The following is a 23,924-nucleotide window of genomic DNA, read 5'->3' on the forward strand; positions in this document are numbered from 1 at the left end:
GTCTATTCTATGTGTGTGTATTGGTATTTGTTTTGAAATGCTGTCAAGTTGCTCATGTGTGTGAGTGTGTTGGCTTTTAGGGCCAGTTTGTGGCGGCTTATCGCTGGAGTGGTAACAATGCAAGCGACTTGTGGCTATGAAAACAAAATAAATTCGTTGTTTTTATGCTGAAAAAGTGTCTAAAATTGATTAAGAGCACTATGTACATAAATAAAAGTTAAAAAATAATCAATTACGCTTACAAAAAGCTATTAAAACATAAATTATATATTAAAGTTTACTATAAACACTATAAATATTCAAAACAATAAATATAAAAGTGTGAAAAATATTGTAAAATAACAAATCAGCAAAGTGTTTATCAAAAATAGTTTTTTTTAGGATGTAAAAATATCTAAAAAATATACAAAAATATCTCCAATAATTTAAAATACAATATCATAAAATTTATATTCATTAATTAATGGAAAATAGTTTTCATAACTTGATTGCAGCTGCTAAGCTATAAATAATTTATGAAAAATATTTTATAGCTTAAAAATATATATAAAGTTAAAACTTTTATAAATAAATACTCGCATTTTTAATAACTAACTGTGTGCTCAAAAAATTTGAATTCCCATTCACAACAATTATTTTAAAACCACAAATATTTCTTTTAACTGCAGCAAATTAAAAGCAACTTAACTGCCATGGCAAAGTGAAATTTATAAAAAAATTCACGCAAAAATCAAAGCCAAACAACCAACGAACTAGTGTTAAATTTATTGCGAAACAAAAAGACAAAAGAAAATGCACAAATGACGCTGCAACGCGTTAAAACGAAAGTCAACAAACAAACAAAATACTGCCCGCCCCACTGCGCCACGCCCACAGGAAACAAATGGACGCACATATGCTTAATACTCCCCATATTGTTGCTGCTGTTGTCCTGCCAACTGGGTCGAGCACAACAGCAACAACAACAACAGCAACAGCAATTCGAACAACAACAACAACAAGTGCTTAGTCAACCCTCGCAAGTGGAGCTTGAATCCATTGAACTGCTGCAGGATAATAACGACCCAGACAACGACATCGAGTTCGCCAGTCTAGATGGCGCCACACAGCTGCTGCCAGCAACGCCTCATCGCGTTGACGCCACAGCGGCGCCACCAGCGACGCCAACGCTGCTGCTGACATCATCGTCGTCATCCAGTTCCGGTGCCAGCTCATACACCGAGCTCCAAGGCGGCGAAATACTCGGAGAGCGCACTCTGCGCTTCAGCGAGAGTCCGTACCTGGCACGCGATGACCTGGAGGTGGTGCGGGGTGCACGCCTGACCATCGAGCCTGGGGTGACCATTGAATTCGCCCCCACCAAAGGACTCAAAGTGCGCGGCGTGCTGCGCGCAGTGGTAAGTGTGCCAAATGAAAATTAAATGCCAATGGCTTAATTTAGTATTAAAAGAGAGTAGCCACGATTTACGAATTATATAAAAATTATAGAGTAGTAAATGGAATATAAACTAAAGAATTTATAGTGAGAGAAATATGCACAACTTGCTGTTGAGTGTGCAACGAACAGAAAATTATATAAAAAATATTGTTGAATTTATAGAGAATATAGACTGAAGAATCTATAGAGAGTAGAGTAGAATATAGAGCATATAACATAGATTGAAGAATTTATAGTGAGCATGGGGTATGCACAACTTGCTGTTGAATTTGCAATGAGCATACAAATTTATAAAAATTATTATTGGATTATAGAGAATATAAAATATAGACTGAAGAAATGTATACAGAGTAGATTAGAATATATAATATATAGACTGAAGAATCTATAATGAGAATGACCTATACACAATTTGCTGTTGAGTTCCCAACAAGCAGAGAAATTTATAAAATATATTATTAGATGAAAATTAAATTTAACTACAAATTTACATTCTTGAAGCACAGACAGACAATTTTAATTTGTTGTATATTTTTTAAACGTTTGATTTTGTATATATCAATTGCTAATTAAACTTACAAACATTTTAAAATGTTTGCATATTTGTTGCCATCAATTTGTTTTCGTTAGAGCATTCAATGCTTAACTTCACTGACCTTTGTAGGGTATTTAATGATTTCATAATGAATTGCAAACGCCATAAAGTTAATATTGCAAATGATTAAGCCTTGATAGTCGGCACCTGTTGCTAACAGTTAGGCAGGTGAGTAACGTTAAAGCCAGCGCAGAGATAAGGCTACCCCGATTCGTATTTGTTTACGCTGTTAGATAAGATACGACTTGGCAAGATTGCGACAAGTGTTCGCCTCTCTCTCTCGCTCTCTCTTTGAGATAACATTCATGCCATTGGGGGCTAGGGTAGGTTAGGGCGACAGGCGCATGCGCTGCTGCTCCACTTTAGAGTCGAACTGTTGTTTTTGTAAGCGGGTCAACTGCAAAGGTTCAATTTTCATTTCCTCAAATTGGAACGTGCCACGTTCACAATAGAGTAGTACAAATTATGTTTATTAGCAATTATTGTCAACTTCAAAGAGTTCTCCAAGCTGTTGCATTTACTTTGCATGTCCGGAGCGCTGTTGGGGGCAAGCGTCACTTAATCAGCGGTCAAGAGTTCATTACGGGTTAATTAGATTTAAGTGAACGCAGACGCTTGTCAAGCGTTAAACTAATTGATGACTCTTTTTGTTGTTGTTGTTATTGCTGCAGGGCACTTGCCCTAGCTTAAGCTGCCAAAAAAATGTTTACAACATTATGCCAAAGTTCATATGCAAAAATTAAATATAGAAAATAAAATGATTCATCTGTCTATAAGCTGCTGAGCTGCTTGTCTCCAGTTTTAATTAAATAAATATGTTGACTATTTGGTCAATTGTCGGTGGGCGAGGCAACAGCCACACAGCATCAGCATTAACCTCTATAGCTATACATAGGTGTTAATTAAGCTCACTCTACAAATTGTGAGGCAGACGAAGGCCACAGAATTGAAAAATATAAGAAACTCATTTTCCAGAGGTGAAAACGCAAAGAAAAGTGAAGCAGCTAAATCCACAAGAAAGTTGCCACACTAAGCTAATTTATGCTGTAAATGTGTTAAATATTTTCTTTTCTTTTACAGCTTTTGAGTTTTTAAGTGGGAAACAAAGAAATTATTATGTCAGCTGTGTAAATTTTGATGATTGCTTGGGAATATTTTTTATGAACAGTCAGCAATATAATTTGCTATAATTAAGCTTAATTTATTGTAGTGAAAATATATATAAAAAATATATATAATATATCGTTGTAGAGCAAACAAATGTGATTAGGTTTAAAATTTGCTTTAAATAATTTGTATACAAACATTTAAATCTTTAAATTTGCAGTCGCGTCTAAATTTTGTTTTGTTTATTGGCAGTCTTTTTCTAAATTTTATAAATAAAATGCAGCATTTAAGTTTTTTATACATTTTTATTAATTTTATTACATATTTTCTAATACAATTTTTTATAATATATATTATCTATAACTCTAGGGCACCGAAACTGCGCGCATTGTGCTGCGTTCTCAAAGTAATACAGCAAATCATAAGCTGCAGCTGCCTACAGATCAGGAGAAGGGCATACGCTTGGTGGATGGACCAACGCCAGTGGAGGGCAGACTGCAGCTTTATCATAAAGGCGCCTGGCGCTCAGTTTGCTCCAATTCCAGAAAGTAAGTGACGCTTTAAATTAAACAAATAAATTAATAAACAATTTGTCTTGCAGCTGGACTATAGCGGATTATGGCGTCGCCTGCAGACAGTTGGGCTATAGAGGTGGACGCTTTTGGAATTGGGTAGAGCGCACGCCTGGACATTATGCCCGATTGCTGTATGAGCAGCCCAAGTGTCGTGGCAGCGAGCCAAGTTTGCTGCAGTGCGGCTGGAGCAGTCGGCAAATGGGCGCAGGCTCATGTGATTATCATAACGATCTGGGCGTGCAATGTTTGCCAGTGCATGCGGAGCCACTGGCGCATTGGCGTGGCATTTACTTTGACAATGCGCCGTCTACCAAATATTTGGGTAGAGATAATACAGTTTATGCTGCTGTATCCGAATCGCTGCTCAAATATGTGGATATATTGCGCGCAGGCAATGGCGCTGGCTTTGCAGCCAAATCAGCGCTGGAGGTGCAGGGATTGCCGCCACAGCTGGAGCATGTGCACATAAGCGAGTCAGCATATACAGGCTTCAATAGCACGCGTCCTTGGGCAGGATTTCAGCTGCAGAATGTAAGCGTAAGCAGGTGCAATGGCATTGGCGTCTTCGTTAACAGCAGTCAGGGCTTGGTGCAGCTGGAGGATTGCAACATAAGCGAGAATGCAGCAGATGGTGTTAAATATGTGGGTCATGATTTGAGAGCCACTGAGCGCACTGATCGCGCTTCCATTTACGACTTTTGCACGCTGCCCACAACTAGCGGACAAACTTATCCCATAACCTTGAGTTTTACGCAAAAGTATTACGCCGGCACTAGCAAGGAGTGCGCCAAGTATTTCTTTACGCGTCCTGGTTATTTGCTGACGCTGCACTTTGAGGAGTTTGTGCTGCAGCAGAACGAAACGGCTACGGTGGAGATTTACGATGGCGCCAGCAGCAATGAGCGACTGCTGTTCGCTTGGCAGGCGCGTAACTACACCAGACCACAAAGTGTGACCAGCACGCGTGAGAAAATGTTTGTGCGCATCAAAGCGGAGGCGCGCAAGGAGCTGAGTGGCTACTTTAGAGTAACCTCAGGCAATGCGGTGGCCTATGATTTGCAGCTGAAACAGTCGAGCGTAACGCGCAATGGCGGACGTGGGGTAGCAATCGAACGCATACGCTCGCGGTTGCATGTGCAGGGCTCGGAGGTGCTGCACAATGGACATGTGGCTGGCGTGCATGTAGCCAGCGGCGCTGGCGATGTCAACATAACCAGCAGTCGCATTAGCTACAATCAAGGCGCTGGCATTAATATAACTTACTATGGCGGCAATCGCAATATTTCTCGCTCGCTGCTGCAGGCAAACAAAGGTTATGGCCTGGCTATATGGCTGAATCAAACCAGCGACAAGGAGCGCATGGAGTATTTGCCTTTTAATCAAACCAGCGTGCTGGAGTACACACAACTGGATGGCAATCTGGAGCAGGCATTGCTGCATGGCAACTACTGCGCGCCCATTTGGGTAAACATCACTGGCAACACTTTTAACGACTCTCAGCTCAACGATGTGTACATCGAGTCCTGCTATGAGCGCACTGCGAATGGTGCCGCCAATCTGCAGCTGCAGCTGGGACACAATCTGTTCAAGCATAGTCAAGCTAATGCTATTTATCTTAGTCCCGCTTTGAATATGCACGCCAAGATCGAGTACAATATGTTTCGCTATGGCAGCTATGGCTGCATCTATGTCAACAATGATTATATACAGCAGGAGTTTAACTATTTGCCGGTTAAGCTTTTGATACAGAGCAACTACTTTATGCGCAACAGCGGCGTGCATGTTGTCTCGCTTGCACTTTCGCCCTACAGTCGCGCTGAAGTACAGTATATACTCTTTACACGCAACTTTGTGCGCGGCAACAACATCACTGAGGCCTTTGGCCCGCTTGTTGCCGGCAGTGAAGGCAGCGAAGGCGCTGGACGTCTAAATCCGCGCTCTAGAGTCGCCGCACCCGTTGTCGTTGGCTCCAGCAATGTGGACATCTATCGCAACATACTGCACAATCTGGATTCGAATTATGAAATTGGCTCACAGCTTACAGATCAAAGTCAGTTCATTAATGCCACCTACAATTGGTTGGGACACACGGATGAGAAGCGCATCTATGCGCGTTTGTTTCATCGCAATGATCGCTACAATCTCGCCAAGATTAACTATATACCTTATTTGCTGCATAGTAGCAATCCTGGCTCCACAGCCATCATAGCAGTGTCCACTGTAGTGCCGCGTTTCTTTCACGAGGACAGCGATATCATTGGCGGCGAAGTCGATGGCCAGGACATGGTGCCCGCTGGCACTTATACAGTTACCAAGGACATTAATATACGTCCTGGTGGCAAGCTTATACTACAACCTGGCACCATATTGCGCTTCGAGCCCAGCGTGGGCATGATGGTTGCCGGCAAACTGGAGGCGCGTGGTCGTCGTCCGGATGACATACTCTTTACACTCAAGCGTGAAACTGTTATGAACGAAACGGAAACCATTGATTTGGATAGCGAAACGGAGGCAGTGGATATGCTCACCGAGGCGGTGCCTACGCAGCCACGCCTACCTGTGCGTTTGGTAGGCGGCGCCGCAGCCAACGAGGGCAGACTGCAAGTTTATTTGCAAGGCCGTTGGGGCACTGTTTGCGACTACGGCTGGAACATACGCAATGCCGCCTTGGTGTGCCATCAACTGGGCTACTCGCTGAATCCACAAGACTGGCGCCTGCTGCGCTCTCAGCTGCCACAAGCCGGCACCAGCGAGGATATTTTGCTTGCCAATGTGCGCTGCACGCCACACGATCGCGACTTGACCAAATGCAAGGCAGAGCAGCAGCATGAGCTGGAGGCCAGCTGCACGCATGCGCATGATGTGGGTTTGCGCTGCTATGAGGGCGCCTGGGCAGGCGTGCGCTTCAGCATGTTGGCGGAGCGCGCGGATCTGCAGTATTTGACTGTGGAAAAGGCGGGACTCTTCGACTACACCACCAATAGTTTTACAGCTGCGCTGCAAATGGATCATGCGCGTCATAACCTGGAGAATGTGCGTGTGGTTAACAATCTGCAGGATGGACTGGGCGTTATCTATGCTGATATCTATGCCGGCAAGTCGGTAAACAATATCAAAAACTCAGAGTTCGCTGGCAATCGTGGCAGCGGCATTAGCCTTAAGCAGCTGGACATGCGCATCTCTGGCTCGCTTATACGTGATAATCGTGGCAGCGGCATTTCCCATGATCCGGTTATAGCTGCGCTGGCGCAGAAGGAGCTGGGCGGCTGGTTTAACGTCGCCTCGGACTTTAATGCCTATGATAGCGACTATGAGCCTTATCGCTTGCCACACGAGCTGGGCGACATTAATCTGCAAAACTTTGAGCACAAGTATCTGCGCACAGAGGAGCTGCTGGGCTCATCTATACAGCGCAAGATTATGGTCAATTGTCCTGCCGGCTATGTCATTGGCATTCAACTGCTCAATCCCATACATAATCTGTCCACGGAGAGCATCAGCATACTCAACGCTCGCACTGAGAACATACGCAGCGACTTGTGGCAGGTGCAACGCGATCTCAATGTATTCCCTGTAACCAGCAGCAGTTATGGTATTATTATCTACTATGACAGTGGACCACATGCCTTGGGCGGCGCTGTACTCATGCTCACCACTGTGCCTGCTCCAGCGCAGAATATACGCAATCGTATTGTCAGTGGTCCAGTGCCCACACTCACCATACGCTCCACCAAGATACAAAAGAATCTACGCGGCATCTCCGCCTATTATTACAATCGTTATATTGGCGATAATGGCGAGTACTATTTGCGCAAGGCAAACGAATCCTTGAAGCTTATCAACTCCGAGCTTAGCTTTAACGAGCGCGAGGCTATACTGGTCAAGTCCCCTTTCTGGGATGTCATCTCTAGCAATCTTTCGGAGGTCACCATACACATCAACAACTCGTTGATAAGTCAAAACGGCTACGGCATTCGGCAGCTGTCCAAGGATCTGCGCTCATCCAATAATCTCTTCCATTATGTGCTGCAGGATAGCACTGTGGAGCAAAATAGCCATGGCGGCTTTCAGGTGAGCCAACCAATATAATTTTTAAATTTCAAATTGAATTGCAACTGCAATTTCGCATACGCCTATCGATAACTATTATCGAGCAATAGCTTGCGAATAAGCTTGAGCAGCTGGTCACACTTAATTGCTGCCAAAAACGCAGTTGCACTAAATTTGTTATATCTGCAATGCATCCTGCAGACTTGTTTTATTATATTAACAAACATTGCATTCTAAAGTATTTACGCTTAAAAACTCTTAGCAAATATTAATATTTTGTATTCTTTTGCAGGTGGCGCTGCCTTACGTTTGGCAATACAATGAGAACTTTACGCACTCGATTTACTTCGGCAACAGCACTTGGCAGCGCAATAAGAACTTCCACATTGGCGTCTTTGGCCATTATGCAGTGTTCAACATTACTTCGAATGTATTCCGGGAGAACAACTGTCCGCATGCGCTGATCTCGCTGGATGGCATGGAGAAGCGTCTGCGCTTCGATAACAATCGCTTTGAAGCCAACAATGCCAAGTTTGTGCTGCTCTTCCAGGCAGACAGTCTGAGTGAGATTATAGGCCAAGTGCCTGCCAGCATAGAGTACAACAGCTTCAAGGGCAACAATATAATCAACATGGTGGCGGACTATAGGCACTATATGCGTGCAGCAAGACGCATACGCAGACAACATCAGCTGCCCAGTGCTGTAATACGCTTGGATGGCGTGCAAAACGTGCGGCTGTATCGCAATCTGATTGCCAACAATGAAATGGAGTACAATCTGGTAGCAGGTGTGCGCTCAGCGCGCTTGAACAATTACTTCCAGGCCATGGAGAACTGGTGGGGCTCATTAGATATTGGCTACATTGAGTCCAAGATCTTTGACTTTGATAACTGGAACGATCATGCAGATGTTATCTATCAACCTTTCCTTATTGAGGATAGCTATGATGCTAGTGTTTCGATTGTGGCTACGCCTAGCGAGCAATTGGATTTGTTTACCTATCGCGGTGGTCGCATCTACAAGGACCTAACGCTGCGTAAGCAACAGCAGCCCTATTATATATCTGCCGACATTACAGTTATGCCGGATACTACCTTGACAATAAATCATGGTGTTACCATGGAGTTTGAGCCAAATGTGGGCATATTGGTGCTGGGCACGCTTATCGCCGTGGGCTACAAGGAATCGCCGATTGTTATGAGACCCTACAGAAATGCTTCCAGGTAAGTTAAACATTTTAAACATTTTCTTATGCTGCTTATATATTTGTTATGTGTACAGGGAAGCCTTGACAATGGCGCCACCGCGCAGACGACGCTCCTTGGAGGACATGAGCGCTGCTTTGACAGACTTTGATGCCATCAGGCTATGCACAAGTGCCAGCAATTGCACTGGGGACAACGAACGTCCAACTGATGGCTTGAGTGAGGGCTTTTTGGAATACTTCAATCACACGACACTGCAGTGGGTGCCCATATGCGATGCTCGCTTTACCGAGCGCAATGCACAAGTCGTTTGCCGTGAGCTGGGCTATGATCCGTTGAATGTGTATTATGGCCACGACAGGCGCATTGAGTTCCATACGAATTCGCTGACACGCATTTGGTCCTGGGTGCAGCCGCTGGAGTGTCGTGGCGATGAGGAGCGCATGGAGGACTGTGCAGAGCGTTTGAATGGCCAACTCTATGGACATCGCCATGAATGCAAATGGGATGATGTATTTGTGTTTGTCAGCTGCCTGGGACAGGCTGAGGAGGAGCCCTATTGGGGTGGCATACGCTTTGCCAATTCCAAGTTTGAGGAGCTGCAATATGCACCCAGACTGCATCATGCGCGCAATCAGCGTCAAAGTCAGCTGGAGTTCGTGCACATACAACAGGCAGGCATGTTGCATAATCACAAATCAGCAGCCATACAGGCTATACACAAATCACCCAGCATTAGCTCAGTGCGCATTGAACGCTCCGCACATCATGGCATTAATCTCATTGCACCCAGTGGCAAGCTGGATCTCAATCATTTGGACATTAATCAGACTCTAGGCACAGCTATAAGCATTGTATCGCTTTCGGGCGAGGGGCGTGACAGCGATGAGAGCAGCTTTGTGCCGCTCAAGCAGCTGGATTTGCCCTACAAATTGTTCTCCCTGGTGGACATGTGTGATCCACAGAAAGTGCTAACCATAGAGGAACGCATGCTTATCTACTACAAGTACGACAATAATCCAGTCAACTGCGTCAAGATCTTTACCTCGGCCTTTAGAGCCAAGCCCATTGGCTTCAGACTGCTGCAATCCAATCTGTTCAATCACTCCAAGCTCTATGGACGCACCGACTTTATTAAGCTCTACGATGGTGATATATACAATTTAACTGCCAACTATTTGGGCAAAATTGAATGGGATACAAACAATCAGCGCAGTTTCTTCAAGACCAAAGGACCCACATTGAGTTTGCAGCTGGTGGCAAGTGGCGCACCCGAGACGCATGGGTTTATTGCTGAGGTGGTAACAGTGCCCATTTCCACATTGGGGCAGAGTAAGTAAAGCCAGCAGTTAATTAATTAAATATATAATAAATACATTTTATGACAGATCGCGATGCGCTGCATAATATAACCGAGACGCGTATATCGGGTGCAATGAAAGGCGCCGTTAGTTACGCCTCAGCGGGTGAAGTTACGCCCACTCTGACGCTCATAGGCAATCGCATAGAACGCAACTGTAAACAGCTCTATGGTAATTTCTCCACCTGCCCCTCTGCGCTTTACCTGGATGTGCAAAATATGAACTCGCTTTACTTTATGGTAAGTGCAACTTCCTACTTATTAACATTAAGTTTAACGAATGTATTGCTATTTAGAACAATCTATTGATGGAAAATCAAGGCGGCTTGCGCATACGCGCGGACTCCAGAGGCTCGGCTACTTCACTGCGTGGTTTCGTGCATCACAATCTCTTTATGCGCAATCGCAATCGTCCCGCACTTTACGTTGAGGGTCGCCAGTCTTCGCCCTATCAGGAGGTGGAGCTCTATCGCAATTACTTTGCGCAGAACATGGCAGGCTATGAGGAAGTTATACGTCTTTGTCAAGTGGTGTCCAACTTTAGTCACAACTATGTGCACAGCAATGTGGGCGGACGCATTATGGAGGTGTCGGGCTTTGAAAAAGTGCGACTGCAAATCTATCAGACGACAGCGCATAATGGTTTCTATAGGTGCGTGTACAATAATTTAAAGTTGTAGCTGCAGTTAATGTTTATTTTAATTGTTATACAGAAATGTTGCCACCAATTGGATGTCGCGTGCCACAATTGTTGCCGGCACCGCTGGTCAGCAATATGTGGATAATATATTTGAGAACTATGACAACGATTACGAACTGCTTACAGTTAATAATTCCATGTAAGTTTAAATACATTTAACTAGCTTTACGCCACAATATCGTATGTTGCACCATCGTTGTTGCAACATACATTATGTGCGGCAATCTGTTTCTTAGCATCTTATTTACTTTATTTTGAACCTCGCACATTTATGTACAAAATCCTAATCTACTTCTAATCCTAACTCTTTTTCTACACTCAGTATGAGCTTTGACTATGAAAACAGGTAAGCTTGCTTATTAGTAATGCCTTAAAAACTCGTTTTAATCATTTCATTTGTTTCTTAGGACCTTTGAAACCTGGAGCTCTAAAATCGACGCGCGTCATAATTACTGGAGCTATAACAATTCCATATCTGTGCAGTCACGTATCAGAGATAAATCTGGTAAGCTTTACTTTTAGCTTATAGCAAGCAGCTTATTAATTATTTGCTTTACAACAGACGATCCCATGTTGCTGGAGGTGCTCGCTGTGCCCTTCCAAATGAACAATCAATCTATATTGGATGGCAAGTGTCCGCCAGGCTGGAATCTAGTGCATGATACCTGCTTTATCTATGTGGGCGCGCCCATGACTTTCTATGAGGCGCGTGATTTTTGTCGTTCCGAGAACTCGACTATGCCTTTTATACGCACCGATAGCACAACTCTATGGCGTTATCTACAAAGTCAAATGCGTCATCTGAAGTATCCTGAAAAGGTTTGGATACAGGACTATAATCATATAGAGCGCTGCACAAGCTTTATTATAAATGAGATTGTAGTGGAGGATTGCAATAGACAGCGTGGCTTCATTTGCGAAATGGATCCAAGAGTAAGTTGCTGCAATTTCGAGACTGGCATAAATTCATCTTATATCTTTTCTAGGTGATTATTGATCCTTTAAGCTGGCGCGCTGACATTTTTGCCATTAGTATTATATCAGCCTTTGTGCTGGCCATCATTCTGCTTATCCTGGTGGCCTTTTGTTGGTTTGCCAAATCCAAGCATCGTCATGTGCAGCGCTTGCAGCGACGCAATAGCATACGCCAGAGCCTGCGCAGCTTGAACAGCATTGATCCGCAAGGATCGCTGCGTCGACGTCCCAATTATGTATGAGTTTAATTTGCTTTACAATTTGAGTTGTGCTTAAGTTTATTAATTTTGATTTATTTTGATTTTTATTTTATGTTTGTTTCCCGCTGCTACAGCCTATGTCGAGCAATGGCACGCTGTCCAAGAGCCAGGACTACAAGCAAATGGTGGCCAATGGCTCCATAGACTCAATGGACAAGAGCGTGCTCAGCTCTGAGGCGGGCAGCTATGAGGGCTACGAGCAGAAGCCGCATTACAACGAATATGTCAATCAGAATGCTTTGCGACCAGCGACGCAGGAGCCACACAAGGTGGCCACCATATCCAAAGGCACTGCGCATCGAGCACGCGCTGCTGCCGCTGCCGCAGCGCTGGAACCAGATGCCTTTGAACTAAGCTATCGCAATGAGGGCTTCCGTGATAACTCCACCTATGGCGGCGGCACGCGCGCCAATTCTGTCAGCAACAGCGTAGCCGAGGATACGCCGATTATACATCAAACAGATGCGGAGACTGAGGAGCTGGGCTCGGACTATTACGGCAATGCTAGCACGCTGCCACTGCGCACCGAAGCGGGTAGCAGTAGCGTGGGCGGTAGGCGTGGCCAGCCTGGTTTGGCTTTTCTCAGCGAGCTGAAGCAGAACTTGCCCGAGTATCAGCGCAGCTCCACCAGCAGCTTTGTGCCGCAACGCAACAGCGGCGATTCGCTGCCCTTTGAGCAGAAGATCGATCAATTCAATTACTCCAATGAGTCATCACTTTATCGTCCGGCGCCTGCAGTGCCCGCTGTGCCAGCGGACATGCGTCGTCCGGACTCATATTATACGGCCGTGCGCAGCAGCAAGGCGCCCAGCTCGCACTATCGCACGCCCAGACCGCTTGCTCAGCCGCCCGCGGCGCCTACATCACGTCCAAAGACTGTTTATCAAGGTGAGGGTGGCGCCTTGCCAACAACGCCACAGCCACAACACACAACTGCCCATCCTAATCCTTATCATCGCTCCAAGTCGGAGGCATTGCTGGAAACGGACTTTGATAGCGAGGCTGGCGCTACGGGACTCTTACCCCTGCATGCCAATGGACGCAGTCACAGCCAGCCTTTGGAGACGGCCATGTAATGGTCAACCTTACCATGCTCTTTATATAAACTCAGTTTACGTATACGTAGTTTTAATTTTAACTTAAGTCGAGAGATTATGTTGCGAACGAGTACGATTGACGAACGACCCCACACATTGTTTTATATAGAGAACACTTAAAGCATTCCATCCATTAGCTAAACATAAGTAAATGAGCGCAAATTATACGCATTAGTATTAAATTGTTGTATATATAATGATTATGCCCATAAACAAATATAAGTTTACATATTAATAATTCACATTGTTTTTGAATTTGAATTGCGCGCTAACATGCTTGATTGTTAACCAACACTTCACTGCAATAACAGACATACAATTAACATAACAGAATTAACAGCCATACTATTAACCGAACCATATGAGTAAAATACTAAACACTCTGTTAATGCTTAACAGAAAACGTTACTGGCGCTCCATTTTAAAAATGTTAACTGCTGCTGCTCTTATTGCTTATTTAGATTTCTTGTTATTGTTGCAGTTTTTATCATTATTGTTGCAGTACTTATTGTTTTTATTTTCGTTGTTAAAAAAAACGCTGAATCAAAAATCTTATAAAGCATGTCAAGCTAGACACGCTGTCTGACATTCAGACAGACTGTTAAATTTATTTTCGTTACCACCGCAGCCGCCGTAAGTGAACTTATTGCAAGATTTTGTCTCTGGAAAATAGCTCCAACTATCGAACAATCCCCTGCACATTCCTTCAAGTGCAGGTTCCTCAAAGCACCTCGCTAAATATAATTTATTAGATATGAATGTGAATAGTTTATCCTTAATATAATTACAATTATATTACCTTCCATAGAATTAGAATCAGAAACGAGCAATAGGCCACACAGCAAGCCGATCACACAAGCCAGTTGCATTTTATGTAGTTTTCCACTGAAGTCTGAAGAGAAAATATAGAAAACACAAGTGGAGTTAGTTAAAATCGCTGTTAATGCGCATAATAAGCTCATAATTTCAAATTTCAAGCTTACGTAAATAAACAAGCGACCGCAACGGTTACAATTACAAAACAGAAATTCCAAAATAGATATATAAGTTTGAAATTAATTCGAAGCTTACAATTATTGTTGTCCTTTATAAATAACTTAAAGATTATCTTAATAGGAAATGCTCAACAGCCTGCAGCAGAAAATGAAAATAAAACAATAAACTTCATTTTGGAAACGTTTATTAACTGTTGTATATAGTTAGTTTTCATGGTTTGTTGCACTTCTTAGCCAGAGTAAAAAGTATTATAGTCAATTGATTTTATTATTCCCATAAATTATTCTTGAGTTTTGCAAGTCTCCTCACATGTTTTCTCATCCCAGAAATTGTTGCCCTTACCCTCGCAGCCACCACTGAAAGCCATTTTGCAAACATTTTTATCTGGATAATAGCTCCATCTGGGGGCGTAGGCTCTGCAAACTGCTCGATCTGTTGGACCCTCAACACAGCGCGGATCCCGAGCTCCATGGCAAAAGGATTGAAAGCAAAACCACAAGAGTATTGCAAAGAATTTCATATTGCAAACGTTTTGCTTAGCAATCGTCAGTGTATAAACTGTTGCAAGCAGTTTCTTTTGCTCTCAAGTTGTAATATCTTTTAATTAGTTTCGCTTGTTATCAACACCTAATATAAACTATCCAATTTGCTTGCAAATGCCAAAGTTTGGCGCTTTTATTGTATTGTTCATGCATTAAAAATAACAGTCCTCATAAGTCTCGTAGTTGTTTGTGCTACCACCACAGCCAGTATAGATAAACTCTTCGCAATCTCCAACAATAGCAGGTTTCTGAAAGCAGGGAGGAGCATCACCTATAATACTATCGCAACTGCCAAATACACTCCAGATCAAGCAGACCAAAGCAAAGTACTTAATTTTCAAAACTGTTTGCTCAGCAGTCGTCACTTTATAAAGTGTTGAGTAAAGTTTCAGTCAATCTTAAGAGTAACCTGTTTTAATTAGATTTACTCATTAGTATTTAATCAAATTAGTTCCAACATATCGAAACAGTGAAATAGGAAGCACTAATATTATATTAAAAACATCATCTTTGAATGCTTTGTAGTTTTGTGCTCATATTTATGCTGGAATTGGGAATTGGAATTGGGTAGGAACAAATAAAGTTACATCAATAACAAAAGGATGCGTTTGTATCAATTTCAACGCTTGCAAGGCTGTAGTTTATTGATATCATATCGGATTTGTCTGTTATATTCGTTATATTCGCATAAAAATTTAATTAAAACGAACAAAAGCCATATATAAACTATCATTAAATTAGGCCTAGCTAAGAGATAAATAGTAGGTAATGAAGACGAATATTTCATCGAATATAAATCTGTTCTATGCAATTTTAAGTTGGCTTACAAGAATGTAAGCTTTAAAAATTGTTTTAAACAAAAGAGTAAACAGCTTTCTTTGAACTATGCAGCTTTGATAAGGTGTAGCTCAGCGATATGACATCCGATTTCAGAGATCTATGTCTCGCTAGACTCAAGAGATGCATGGGACAAAGAGAGACCATCGGTCATGCACCGCAGAAAAGTGCAGCATACCCTATACGTTGATGATGTACACAACAAATCAAGCAACATTTGGTTTCAAACAACCTTTAGTTGTTGATGTACAAACAAACAACCTAAGGTAGCTGATGTACATAACAAACAACCTTTCGTTGTTGATGTACAAGACAAACAACCTTTCGTTGTTGATGTACAAGACAAACAACCTTTTGTTACTGATGTACAGACAATCAACCTTTGGTTGCTGATGAACATTGCTAACAATCTTTGGTTATTGATGTATAGACAATCAACCTTTGGTAGCTGATGAACACCTATATTTGTTGATGTACAAAGAAACAACTTATTGTTGCTGATGTACAAACAAAAAGCCTTTGATTGTCGTTCATGAACATGGTTTTGAAGTTGCGGTGCAAGAAGTTTGCTTTAAAAAATTATTTGGCGAAGTTATGAGCAAAATAGTAAACAAACAAGACAAAATTTCGAGAAATATCGCACTTTGATAAGCCGTAATTCAGCGAAATGGCATCCGATTGCGGAGTTTCATGCCTTGTTAGACTCGTGAGATCATAAGAAATAACTGCATGCAAAACTGGAAAAGTCTAACGATTTATTCGAAATTTTGGCCAAAAAACGTGATGTAACCCTTAAATTTTTGCCAAAAATGATGCGGTTCTTCATTTCTTATCCCTTTCTAAATTTGAGAAGCTATATCTCAGCCAAAAAAAATCGCACAGAAGTGTTTTTCGGCTTAATTTACGCATGAGATACTAAATAAACATATGCTGTTGTGCTCGGTCAATAAATAAATTGTTTTGACAAAGTTATGGCAAGAAAACCAATGCTGAAGAGTAACTTTTTATTTAATTTTCACACTTTGCAAAGCTATAACTCAGCTAAAAAAAAATCCGATCCAATATGCCTTATACGTCAATTTGTTGGCGTGGAAAGCACAATTAAAATGAGTATAAGATTCGTATGATATAAAAACTTATTTGGCGAAGTTATGAGCAAAATAGTAAACAAACAAGACAAAATTTCAGCCCTCTGAACATGATGTCTGACATTCAGACAGACTATGAAAATTATTTGCTGTACCGAGGCAGCCGCCGTAAATGAACTTATCGCATGATTTTGTTTCTGGATAATAGGTCCATCTTTCAAACCATGCCCTGCAAGGTCCTATAACTGCAGGTTCCTCAAAGCACCTAGCTAAATATAATTTATTAGATGAGAATGTGAATAGTTTTTGCTTAATAATTACAATAATATTACCTTCCATAGAATTAGCATCAGAAACGAGCAATAGGCCACACAGCAAGCCGATCACACAAGCCAGTTGCATTTTATGTAGTTTTCCACTGAAGTCTGAAATAGAAATATAGAAAACCCAACTGCAGTGAGTTAAAAGCGATACTAATACGCATAATAAGCGCATTATTTCAAACTTACGTAAAGTAAAAAGCGACCGCAACGGCTATATATATATATATAATTATATATCATATATTTTTGCTTTTTTTTTTGCCATAGTGCAGCAGTAAACTAAGAAGTTGTGGGATATAGCCACGAACCCGCCCTTTAAATTAAACACAATTGATTTTCAATTCCAAGAGAATATAATTTGCCAAGTGTCGAAAAATTGGGGTCCAAAAGTAATAATTTCAAATTTAGAATTACTAAGAATTTAGATAAATGCCGAAAAAATATATTAAAAAATTTTGAAATATTTGAAGCCAGAACCATCAGGATATCCTTAGCAAGCAGCTGGCGATGCTTGCGCGCCAAATTGCTGAACAGCTGCGTAAATTGGCTCACAGATAGGTTGAAACATAGAATTGTGACATGGATTTCTTTTGAATAGACGCAGCTGCATTAGAGCTGTGAGCAGGATGCCTGTGAAATGTTTTCTGTGCATTGGTTCTGTGCTGTGGCTTCAAAATTGTTTGGACCGAGTGTTATTAATGGCGACTGCTATTTCTTCTTTCACGATTCAACTTGCTTCCTGTTTAGTACCAACCAAATTTTGTCACAAATACAATCGTCAACGTGTGCATATATGCCCTGTAGTTCAGTTTTGGGGGACTGATTATTTCTTGAGGACGCTGGACGTAGGTACTGTGAATTTTCATAGAAATGTGTGGCTCCCTGGCGTTTTGTTTTTTTTTTTGGTTTCTTTTTAGTTAAACGCATCGTTATAATAAACAACACCAAACTTTGCCAACTACTGCGTCTTCCTTCACGCTGCCGCATCGACGAGAGATGAGCGCTTGTGCATCAGAAGCCGCCTGCAAAAAATCAGAAATAAGCATCGATCAATAAACAGCTACAACAACTACTTACAGCATCAGTTTGTGAACTATTGGAGCAGCCCTACTAACATACTAAATAGCGAGGGTATATTTGTGGTTTGGTGCGCGCGCCCTTGGCTAGCAGCAGCACTTGGGCGGTGTGTTGTAGCAGTGAGCTTTGCATGGCGCACACCAAACACAGGGCGCACAGTCCTTATTAACCAAATAGCGTGCGGGACAAGGACAGCCACCACCTTGTGTGTGTGGATAAAATGGATACGTTAGCGATTGTAATTGAATTCTTAATGTTGAACCATGCTGTGGCACGCGCAGAACGCCTTGGAATTGTTACGGATTGGGTGTTAGATGGGGGGGATTAACTATTGTTGCTAGCCTAATTAAAAGAATTTGGGTTAAGTTTTGTTGCCATGAGTATGTGAAATGCTGTGGCACGCGCAGAACGCCTTGGAATTGTAGTAATTGCCAGCTAACTAGGCGTATGCTTAATATGAAATGCGCGAGAGATGGGTTTGCATTGCAGCCATATAGAATGGAATGTGCGAGAAGATTGTATGAATTTTGTGCCAGCTAGGCGAATACTTAATATGAACCACTTGCTTAGAATTCTGCCCACCCTTTTAGCTATTGCTGCTCGCTGCTGCTGCTGCTGCTGAATTTCGGACAATCTAAACTTACATGGATAGGTTGGCGGTGTATTACAACAATTCCAAACACGTGGATCGGGTATGCCGCCCTCAGGCAATGGCGGGCAGCAGACACCGGGCGCTGGGGAGCACGGAATGGGCGCCGGCGCACCGCAAGGCGGACTGTGCGGGCCACAGCATGGAGTGTTATTACATGGGCCACAGCAGCCGCCGCCACCGCCGCAGGGTCCGCAGCCGCCGCCGCAGCCGCCACCACCACCACCGCAACAGCCACCGCAGGCGCGTGACAAGCCACCGCCGCCGGCGCAGGTTGCGGCCGTTGCGGCGCAACGCATGCGCTTGTTATTGACGCCCATGGTCATGTTGGCGAAGCGCAGCGGAAACGAGGCGGGGCCGCAGGAGGGGAACGGAAAGCACATGCAGGCAGGACGTCCCTGGCAGGCTGCGCGCGGGCATTTATCCTGAAGTCCATTGCGCTTAACGCAGTCGCAGGTTGTATAGAGAATGCCGCAACGCAGCTCGCGACTGCGACAGCCCCTGGGCTACAAAATAGAAAAGGTAAAGATTAGTTTTTAATTAGTTAATAGAGCGCGTACACTTGACTTGACAGGGATTAGTTGTGGGTGTAGATCAAGGCGAGCAACACGCTTGCAACGCCTTGATGCACGAGATTAATTCACGTATCAAGGCAAGTGCAGTACAGTGTTGCTCACCTTGACAGTTTTGGTTGGTTGGTTGCCTCCGGTTCGTCAGTTCTCTTGGGTTCTGTTATAATTTTAGGGGGGGGGAAGCTGAGAACAATTGTCTGTCGTTGAATTCCAATAGCATTTGATTTTAATCGCCGGATTTAAGTTTACATTGAATTGAATTTTGGATTGGATTGTCGTTTGGCTTGCCAGTTGCCACACACATACATAAAAACTAAACATGGATTAGGTACACGCACATCGTAGTAAGTAGTCGAGGAAGAAGTAAATTGCGCAGTTGGAGCGTCTAGATTTTGCACCCACGCCACAGCGCTCCAAGTGTGGCGCAGGCAAATCGATTTGGCTTGTTGTGGCGAGCTCAGCAGGGGCCACATGGTCCGCGTGGTCCGCATGGTCCGCAGGGTCCGCAGGGTCCGCAGCGTGTCTCGCATACCGGATACTGATTGGTGCCAAAGCAGGGCAATGGACAGCAGGGACCGCCTGGCGCACACGGCCCGATGGGGCAGGGCGGGCAGGCGGCGCTCGGCTTGTAGTTGATCGGCCCATTCGGATAGCAGCAGTACTCGCGAGGCGGGGGTATATCAATCGTCTGCGGCTTGGGCTGGCACAGTATCGACTGGCAGACCTCACGCGGCTCGCAGACACGCTTCGGATAGCAGACCACATACGGATCCGGTATCATCGATGGATAGTAAATGACGCGCGGCTCGCGCACCATTTGCGATACCCACACCAGCTTGGGCACCTTAATGACGCGCGTCGTATCCACCACCTTGGGTATGGTGATTTGCCGGCAGCGATTCACCACCATCGGCTCCGGCACAATCTTCTCGGTGAACACCACGCGCTTCTTGCAGATCAAGCGCGGCGGCTGCTGCACTGTTATGCATTTGGGGAAAGGCGGCGGTATGCGTGGCGCACACTGCGGCAGCGCCTCCAGCTGTGCTGCATTATAGCACTTGGGAGAGCACTACAAGTGGGTGGAGTAGGTTGTGTATGTGCATGTATGTGTGTGTCCTTGTCAAGTCTCAACACTTTTTGTTAACTAACTTACCTCAAAGGGTCCACAACAAGGGTCACACATCCTGTTTGTTTATAGGCTGCAAGTCGCAATTTATTTAGCATTTATTTTAATTTATTTTTCATTTTGTAGCACTTACTTTTTATTGGTGAATTTTAAAAGAAGTATTTTTTTTTTATTTTACTAAAAATTTAGAAGCTAGTCGAAATGAAAGGTTAGAGAACCAGAAAACTAATGAACTTCATTTCGAAGCGAGTTTGGTAGCTGCTTGAAATCGTCAAACATGGGATGGACTTTGAACCCCAGGCCTGCTATATGCTTTAAGCAATGCATGCTAGATTGCTTAAATTGATCATATCATATATCATATAATATACAAATATATAGTACAAGCATAAGCTTAAATGGCAGATCTATAACTTGATATAAGCTGCAGTTTTTATAAGTAACTAACTAACTAAATATGTAATAATAATTACTATGCAAAATAACTAGAAATAAAATTTCAAATTGGTTGCCTTCAAATCGTATATACATATAATAGTATATATATGTACATATATACCAGGCATAATTTTAAATAGCAGATCTCGCTAAAGGCTGCAAATAAATTATGCCAATGTTAATAATATGTATAAAATGTAACAAGAAATTAAATTTCAAATTGGTAAATTGTTTTATATTTTAAAGCGGCATCATATATAATTTTAAGACTCAAACGTTACATTTGTTTCAGATCATATTTAAATTAGCAAATATTATCTACTTTGTTTTTATAAAATTGTTGTATTATCAATTGAAAGAAAGGCTAAGGCTTAAAAGTTTGTCAAATGCAAATTGTTACAAATCAATAGATTTTTTTTCTCTTAAGTCTTTTAAACTTAATTTGAAGCTGAACAGTTTAAAACATTTATATTTAACAAATTGTCTTTGTTATAGTCAAATATATGAATTCTATTTAGCAGAATTCAATATTAATTCTAAAATATTACATGTAAGTAGAGAGTGTTAAGTTCTGTAGCATTGAAGATCTTATCAATTGGTTTAATTTTTAAGTCTTGTAAGCTGCCAATGAGCAACAGTTTAAAATATAAAAATTACTTATTATAATGATAAGAATAGTTAGTGAGCTCTATTTACAATGAGTAAGGAATAATATTAAAATATTAAGTAGAGCGTGCTGAGCATTGAAGAGCCTTTTCTAATATGCAATTTAATTTTAAATATATAGCAAACTCTTATCAGTAAGCAGCGCAGTCTATTAAAGAGCTACGTGAGCTTATCAAGCGCTGCTCTCTCTCTCTATTTCACGCTCTCTTTGCTAACTGATAACAGCTGCTAGTGCATTTGGCAAACTCTAAGCAAACGGCGCTAATCAATTGACAAAACAATGCTAAGAGTCGCAGTTCTGGGCGCGGGCGTCAATGGCGTAGCCAGTGCGCTTAAAATCTTGGAGCACTATCAAGATGTTAGACAGCAAAAGATTGAGGTGACCATACTGTCCGATGAGTTTACGCCGCACACAACGGGCGATGGCTCAGCGGGATTATGGGGACCATTTCTGTTGGGCAATACAGCGCCCAGCAAAGTGCAGTAAGTCCGAAATAAGCAAATTAATTTGTTGAGCGTTATAAATAAATTTGGTTAAATGCAGTGGCTGGTCCAAGGGCATGCATGACTTTCTGCAGCAGATTTGGTTGAGTGAGGATGCAGGTGAGGCGGGAGTTTGTTTGCTGCCATGTGTGCGACTCAGCACTGATGAGAAGGCGAGCGTGGGCGACTTTTGGCGTGACATAGTCTATGGAGCAACGGAGTTGACGGCGCAGCAGCTGGCGGACTATAATAGAAACAGAGTGAACAAATTTACGTAAGTGCGTCTAATAAAATATGCATTTATTATAAATATTACCAACAGTTGTGGTCTACACTTTGTTACTTATACATCGGAGCCTGTTAAGCTGCTGCCTTATTTAATGAAACGCTTTGTTAAGCGCGGCGGTTTGATACTGAAACGTCGCATTCAAGACTTGGAGCAATTTGTAGCTGAATCCAGCTACGATGTGGTGGTCAACTGCACTGGACTGGGCTCACAGCAGCTGCTGAGCGATGAACAGTGCTATGCAGTGCGTGGTCAAGTCACTCGCGTCAAGGCCAATTGGGTCTACGCAGCGCTGCTGGATGAAAGCGATGATGGCAATTATATTATACCCAAGTAAGTTATAAACACAAAAGCAAAACTGTCTAATTAATTGACTTACCCGCAGCACTGAGTCTGTTGTCCTTGGCGGCACGCATCAGGAGCGCGACTACAACACGCAGATCTGCCCGCAGGACAAGCGTTTCATTATCACTGGCTGCCGTTCCTTGCTGCCTGGTCTCGAACACTCGCAGCATCTGTTCGATTGGGTTGGCTTGCGTCCGGGACGCACGCAGCTTTGTCTGCAGGCAGAGCGACGTGGCGCCAAGCTGCTCATACATAACTATGGACATGGCGGCAGTGGTGTCACTTTGTCCTGGGGCTGTGCGGCCGAAGTGCTTGAGTTGTTGCTAGCCGCGCAGCTTAAAGCCAAATTGTAATGCCATTTGTTATTGTTGTGGTTATCAGCTGCAATTATCAAACACTTGTTGTCATTAAACAAATTTTTATAAAGTCTGTATACTATATACAAAGTCTATAAACAATTGAAAGCGCTTATCAAAAACAATTCAGCTTATCGCGCTGCCACATGTGAGCTGTACCTAGAGCTAGTTTGGAACTAGTTCTCAATTGATATTGTAGTCATTTGCTTAAACTTCGCTAAAAGTTACTTAATTATGTCTAAACGTGCTTAATTTATAAACAATTTATTATAAAATAACGAGCAAGACTTGCATTAGACTTTAAGCAATTTCATTGCATACTTTTAGGCAAAACGATACCAATCATTTTATTTAGGCACTGATTTTGCTTTTATATGTTAACATAATATAAATAAATACTTTATTATTTACAATATAAATTCTTAAAATAATTTGTAGTTAACAGAATTTTTTATAAATATTTTTTAGCTTAATTTGTAAATTGAATGCTCTAAAACAAAATGGATTGCTTAAATATTTATTATAATTATAAATTTGAGGCTTGGAGCAAGACTTATAAGCAGACAAATTAGTTTGCATAAGTTATTAAATTATACTTTTCAATTTTTTAAATATATTGCTTACATAGTTTGTGAGTTGCATGCTTAAGAACAAAACGCATTGCTTCAATATTTATTATAATTATAAATTGTAGCTTAGTGGCAAGACATATGCGCACAAATTTTAGTGTCTATAAACTTTTAACTTATACTATTTTATTTTTTAAATATTTTAAAC

General features: G+C 42.3%; 4 protein-coding genes across 6 annotated transcripts; 2 read left to right on the forward strand and 2 right to left on the reverse strand.

Moving 5' to 3' along the window:
- Positions 1-740: 740 nt before the first annotated feature.
- LOC108607977 (protein bark beetle) lies at positions 741-13,581 on the forward strand. The gene is made up of 13 exons (XM_017999130.1): positions 741-1,397; positions 3,510-3,688; positions 3,742-7,786; positions 8,058-8,989; positions 9,048-10,303; positions 10,360-10,571; positions 10,628-10,983; positions 11,045-11,170; positions 11,354-11,377; positions 11,439-11,536; positions 11,594-11,964; positions 12,018-12,242; positions 12,341-13,581. Exons 1-13 carry the CDS (start codon positions 801-803, stop codon positions 13,340-13,342), a joined length of 9,423 nt encoding a protein of 3,140 aa, XP_017854619.1. The 5' UTR covers positions 741-800; the 3' UTR covers positions 13,343-13,581.
- A 4,436-nt stretch (positions 13,582-18,017) lies between these two features.
- LOC108594290 (keratin-associated protein 5-5) lies at positions 18,018-20,652 on the reverse strand. 3 transcript variants are annotated; one of them, XR_001914989.2, is made up of 4 exons: positions 20,601-20,652; positions 19,033-19,381; positions 18,227-18,428; positions 18,018-18,171 (listed from the first exon to the last, which is right to left on the reverse strand). XR_001914989.2 is itself a non-coding variant. In XM_017979432.2 (3 exons), exons 1-3 carry the CDS (start codon positions 20,628-20,630, stop codon positions 18,161-18,163), a joined length of 552 nt encoding a protein of 183 aa, XP_017834921.1. In that variant the 5' UTR covers positions 20,631-20,652; the 3' UTR covers positions 18,018-18,160. The 3 variants fall into 3 exon arrangements, 2 of the variants coding, with proteins under 2 accessions (XP_017834921.1, XP_017834922.1); XM_017979432.2 differs by lacking the exon at positions 18,227-18,428 and having other exon boundaries at positions 18,871-19,381; XM_017979433.2 differs by lacking the exons at positions 18,018-18,171; positions 18,227-18,428 and adding an exon at positions 18,436-18,568.
- On the reverse strand, positions 19,290-20,652 carry LOC108594289 (DBF4-type zinc finger-containing protein 2 homolog). The gene is made up of 3 exons (XM_017979431.1): positions 20,601-20,652; positions 19,553-20,516; positions 19,290-19,381 (listed from the first exon to the last, which is right to left on the reverse strand). The coding sequence occupies exons 1-2, from the start codon at positions 20,628-20,630 to the stop codon at positions 19,905-19,907; spliced, it is 642 nt and encodes a 213-aa protein (XP_017834920.1). The 5' UTR covers positions 20,631-20,652; the 3' UTR covers positions 19,290-19,381; positions 19,553-19,904.
- Positions 20,653-21,956: 1,304 nt separating this feature from the next.
- On the forward strand, positions 21,957-23,237 carry LOC108601913 (D-aspartate oxidase). Its single transcript, XM_017989894.2, has 4 exons — positions 21,957-22,160; positions 22,222-22,434; positions 22,483-22,779; positions 22,832-23,237. Exons 1-4 carry the CDS (start codon positions 21,958-21,960, stop codon positions 23,142-23,144), a joined length of 1,026 nt encoding a protein of 341 aa, XP_017845383.1. The 5' UTR covers position 21,957; the 3' UTR covers positions 23,145-23,237.
- Positions 23,238-23,924: the final 687 nt, after the last annotated feature.

This window comes from Drosophila busckii, chromosome 2L (assembly GCF_011750605.1).
Source record: "Drosophila busckii strain San Diego stock center, stock number 13000-0081.31 chromosome 2L, ASM1175060v1, whole genome shotgun sequence".
NCBI classification, from domain to species: domain Eukaryota; kingdom Metazoa; phylum Arthropoda; class Insecta; order Diptera; family Drosophilidae; genus Drosophila; species Drosophila busckii.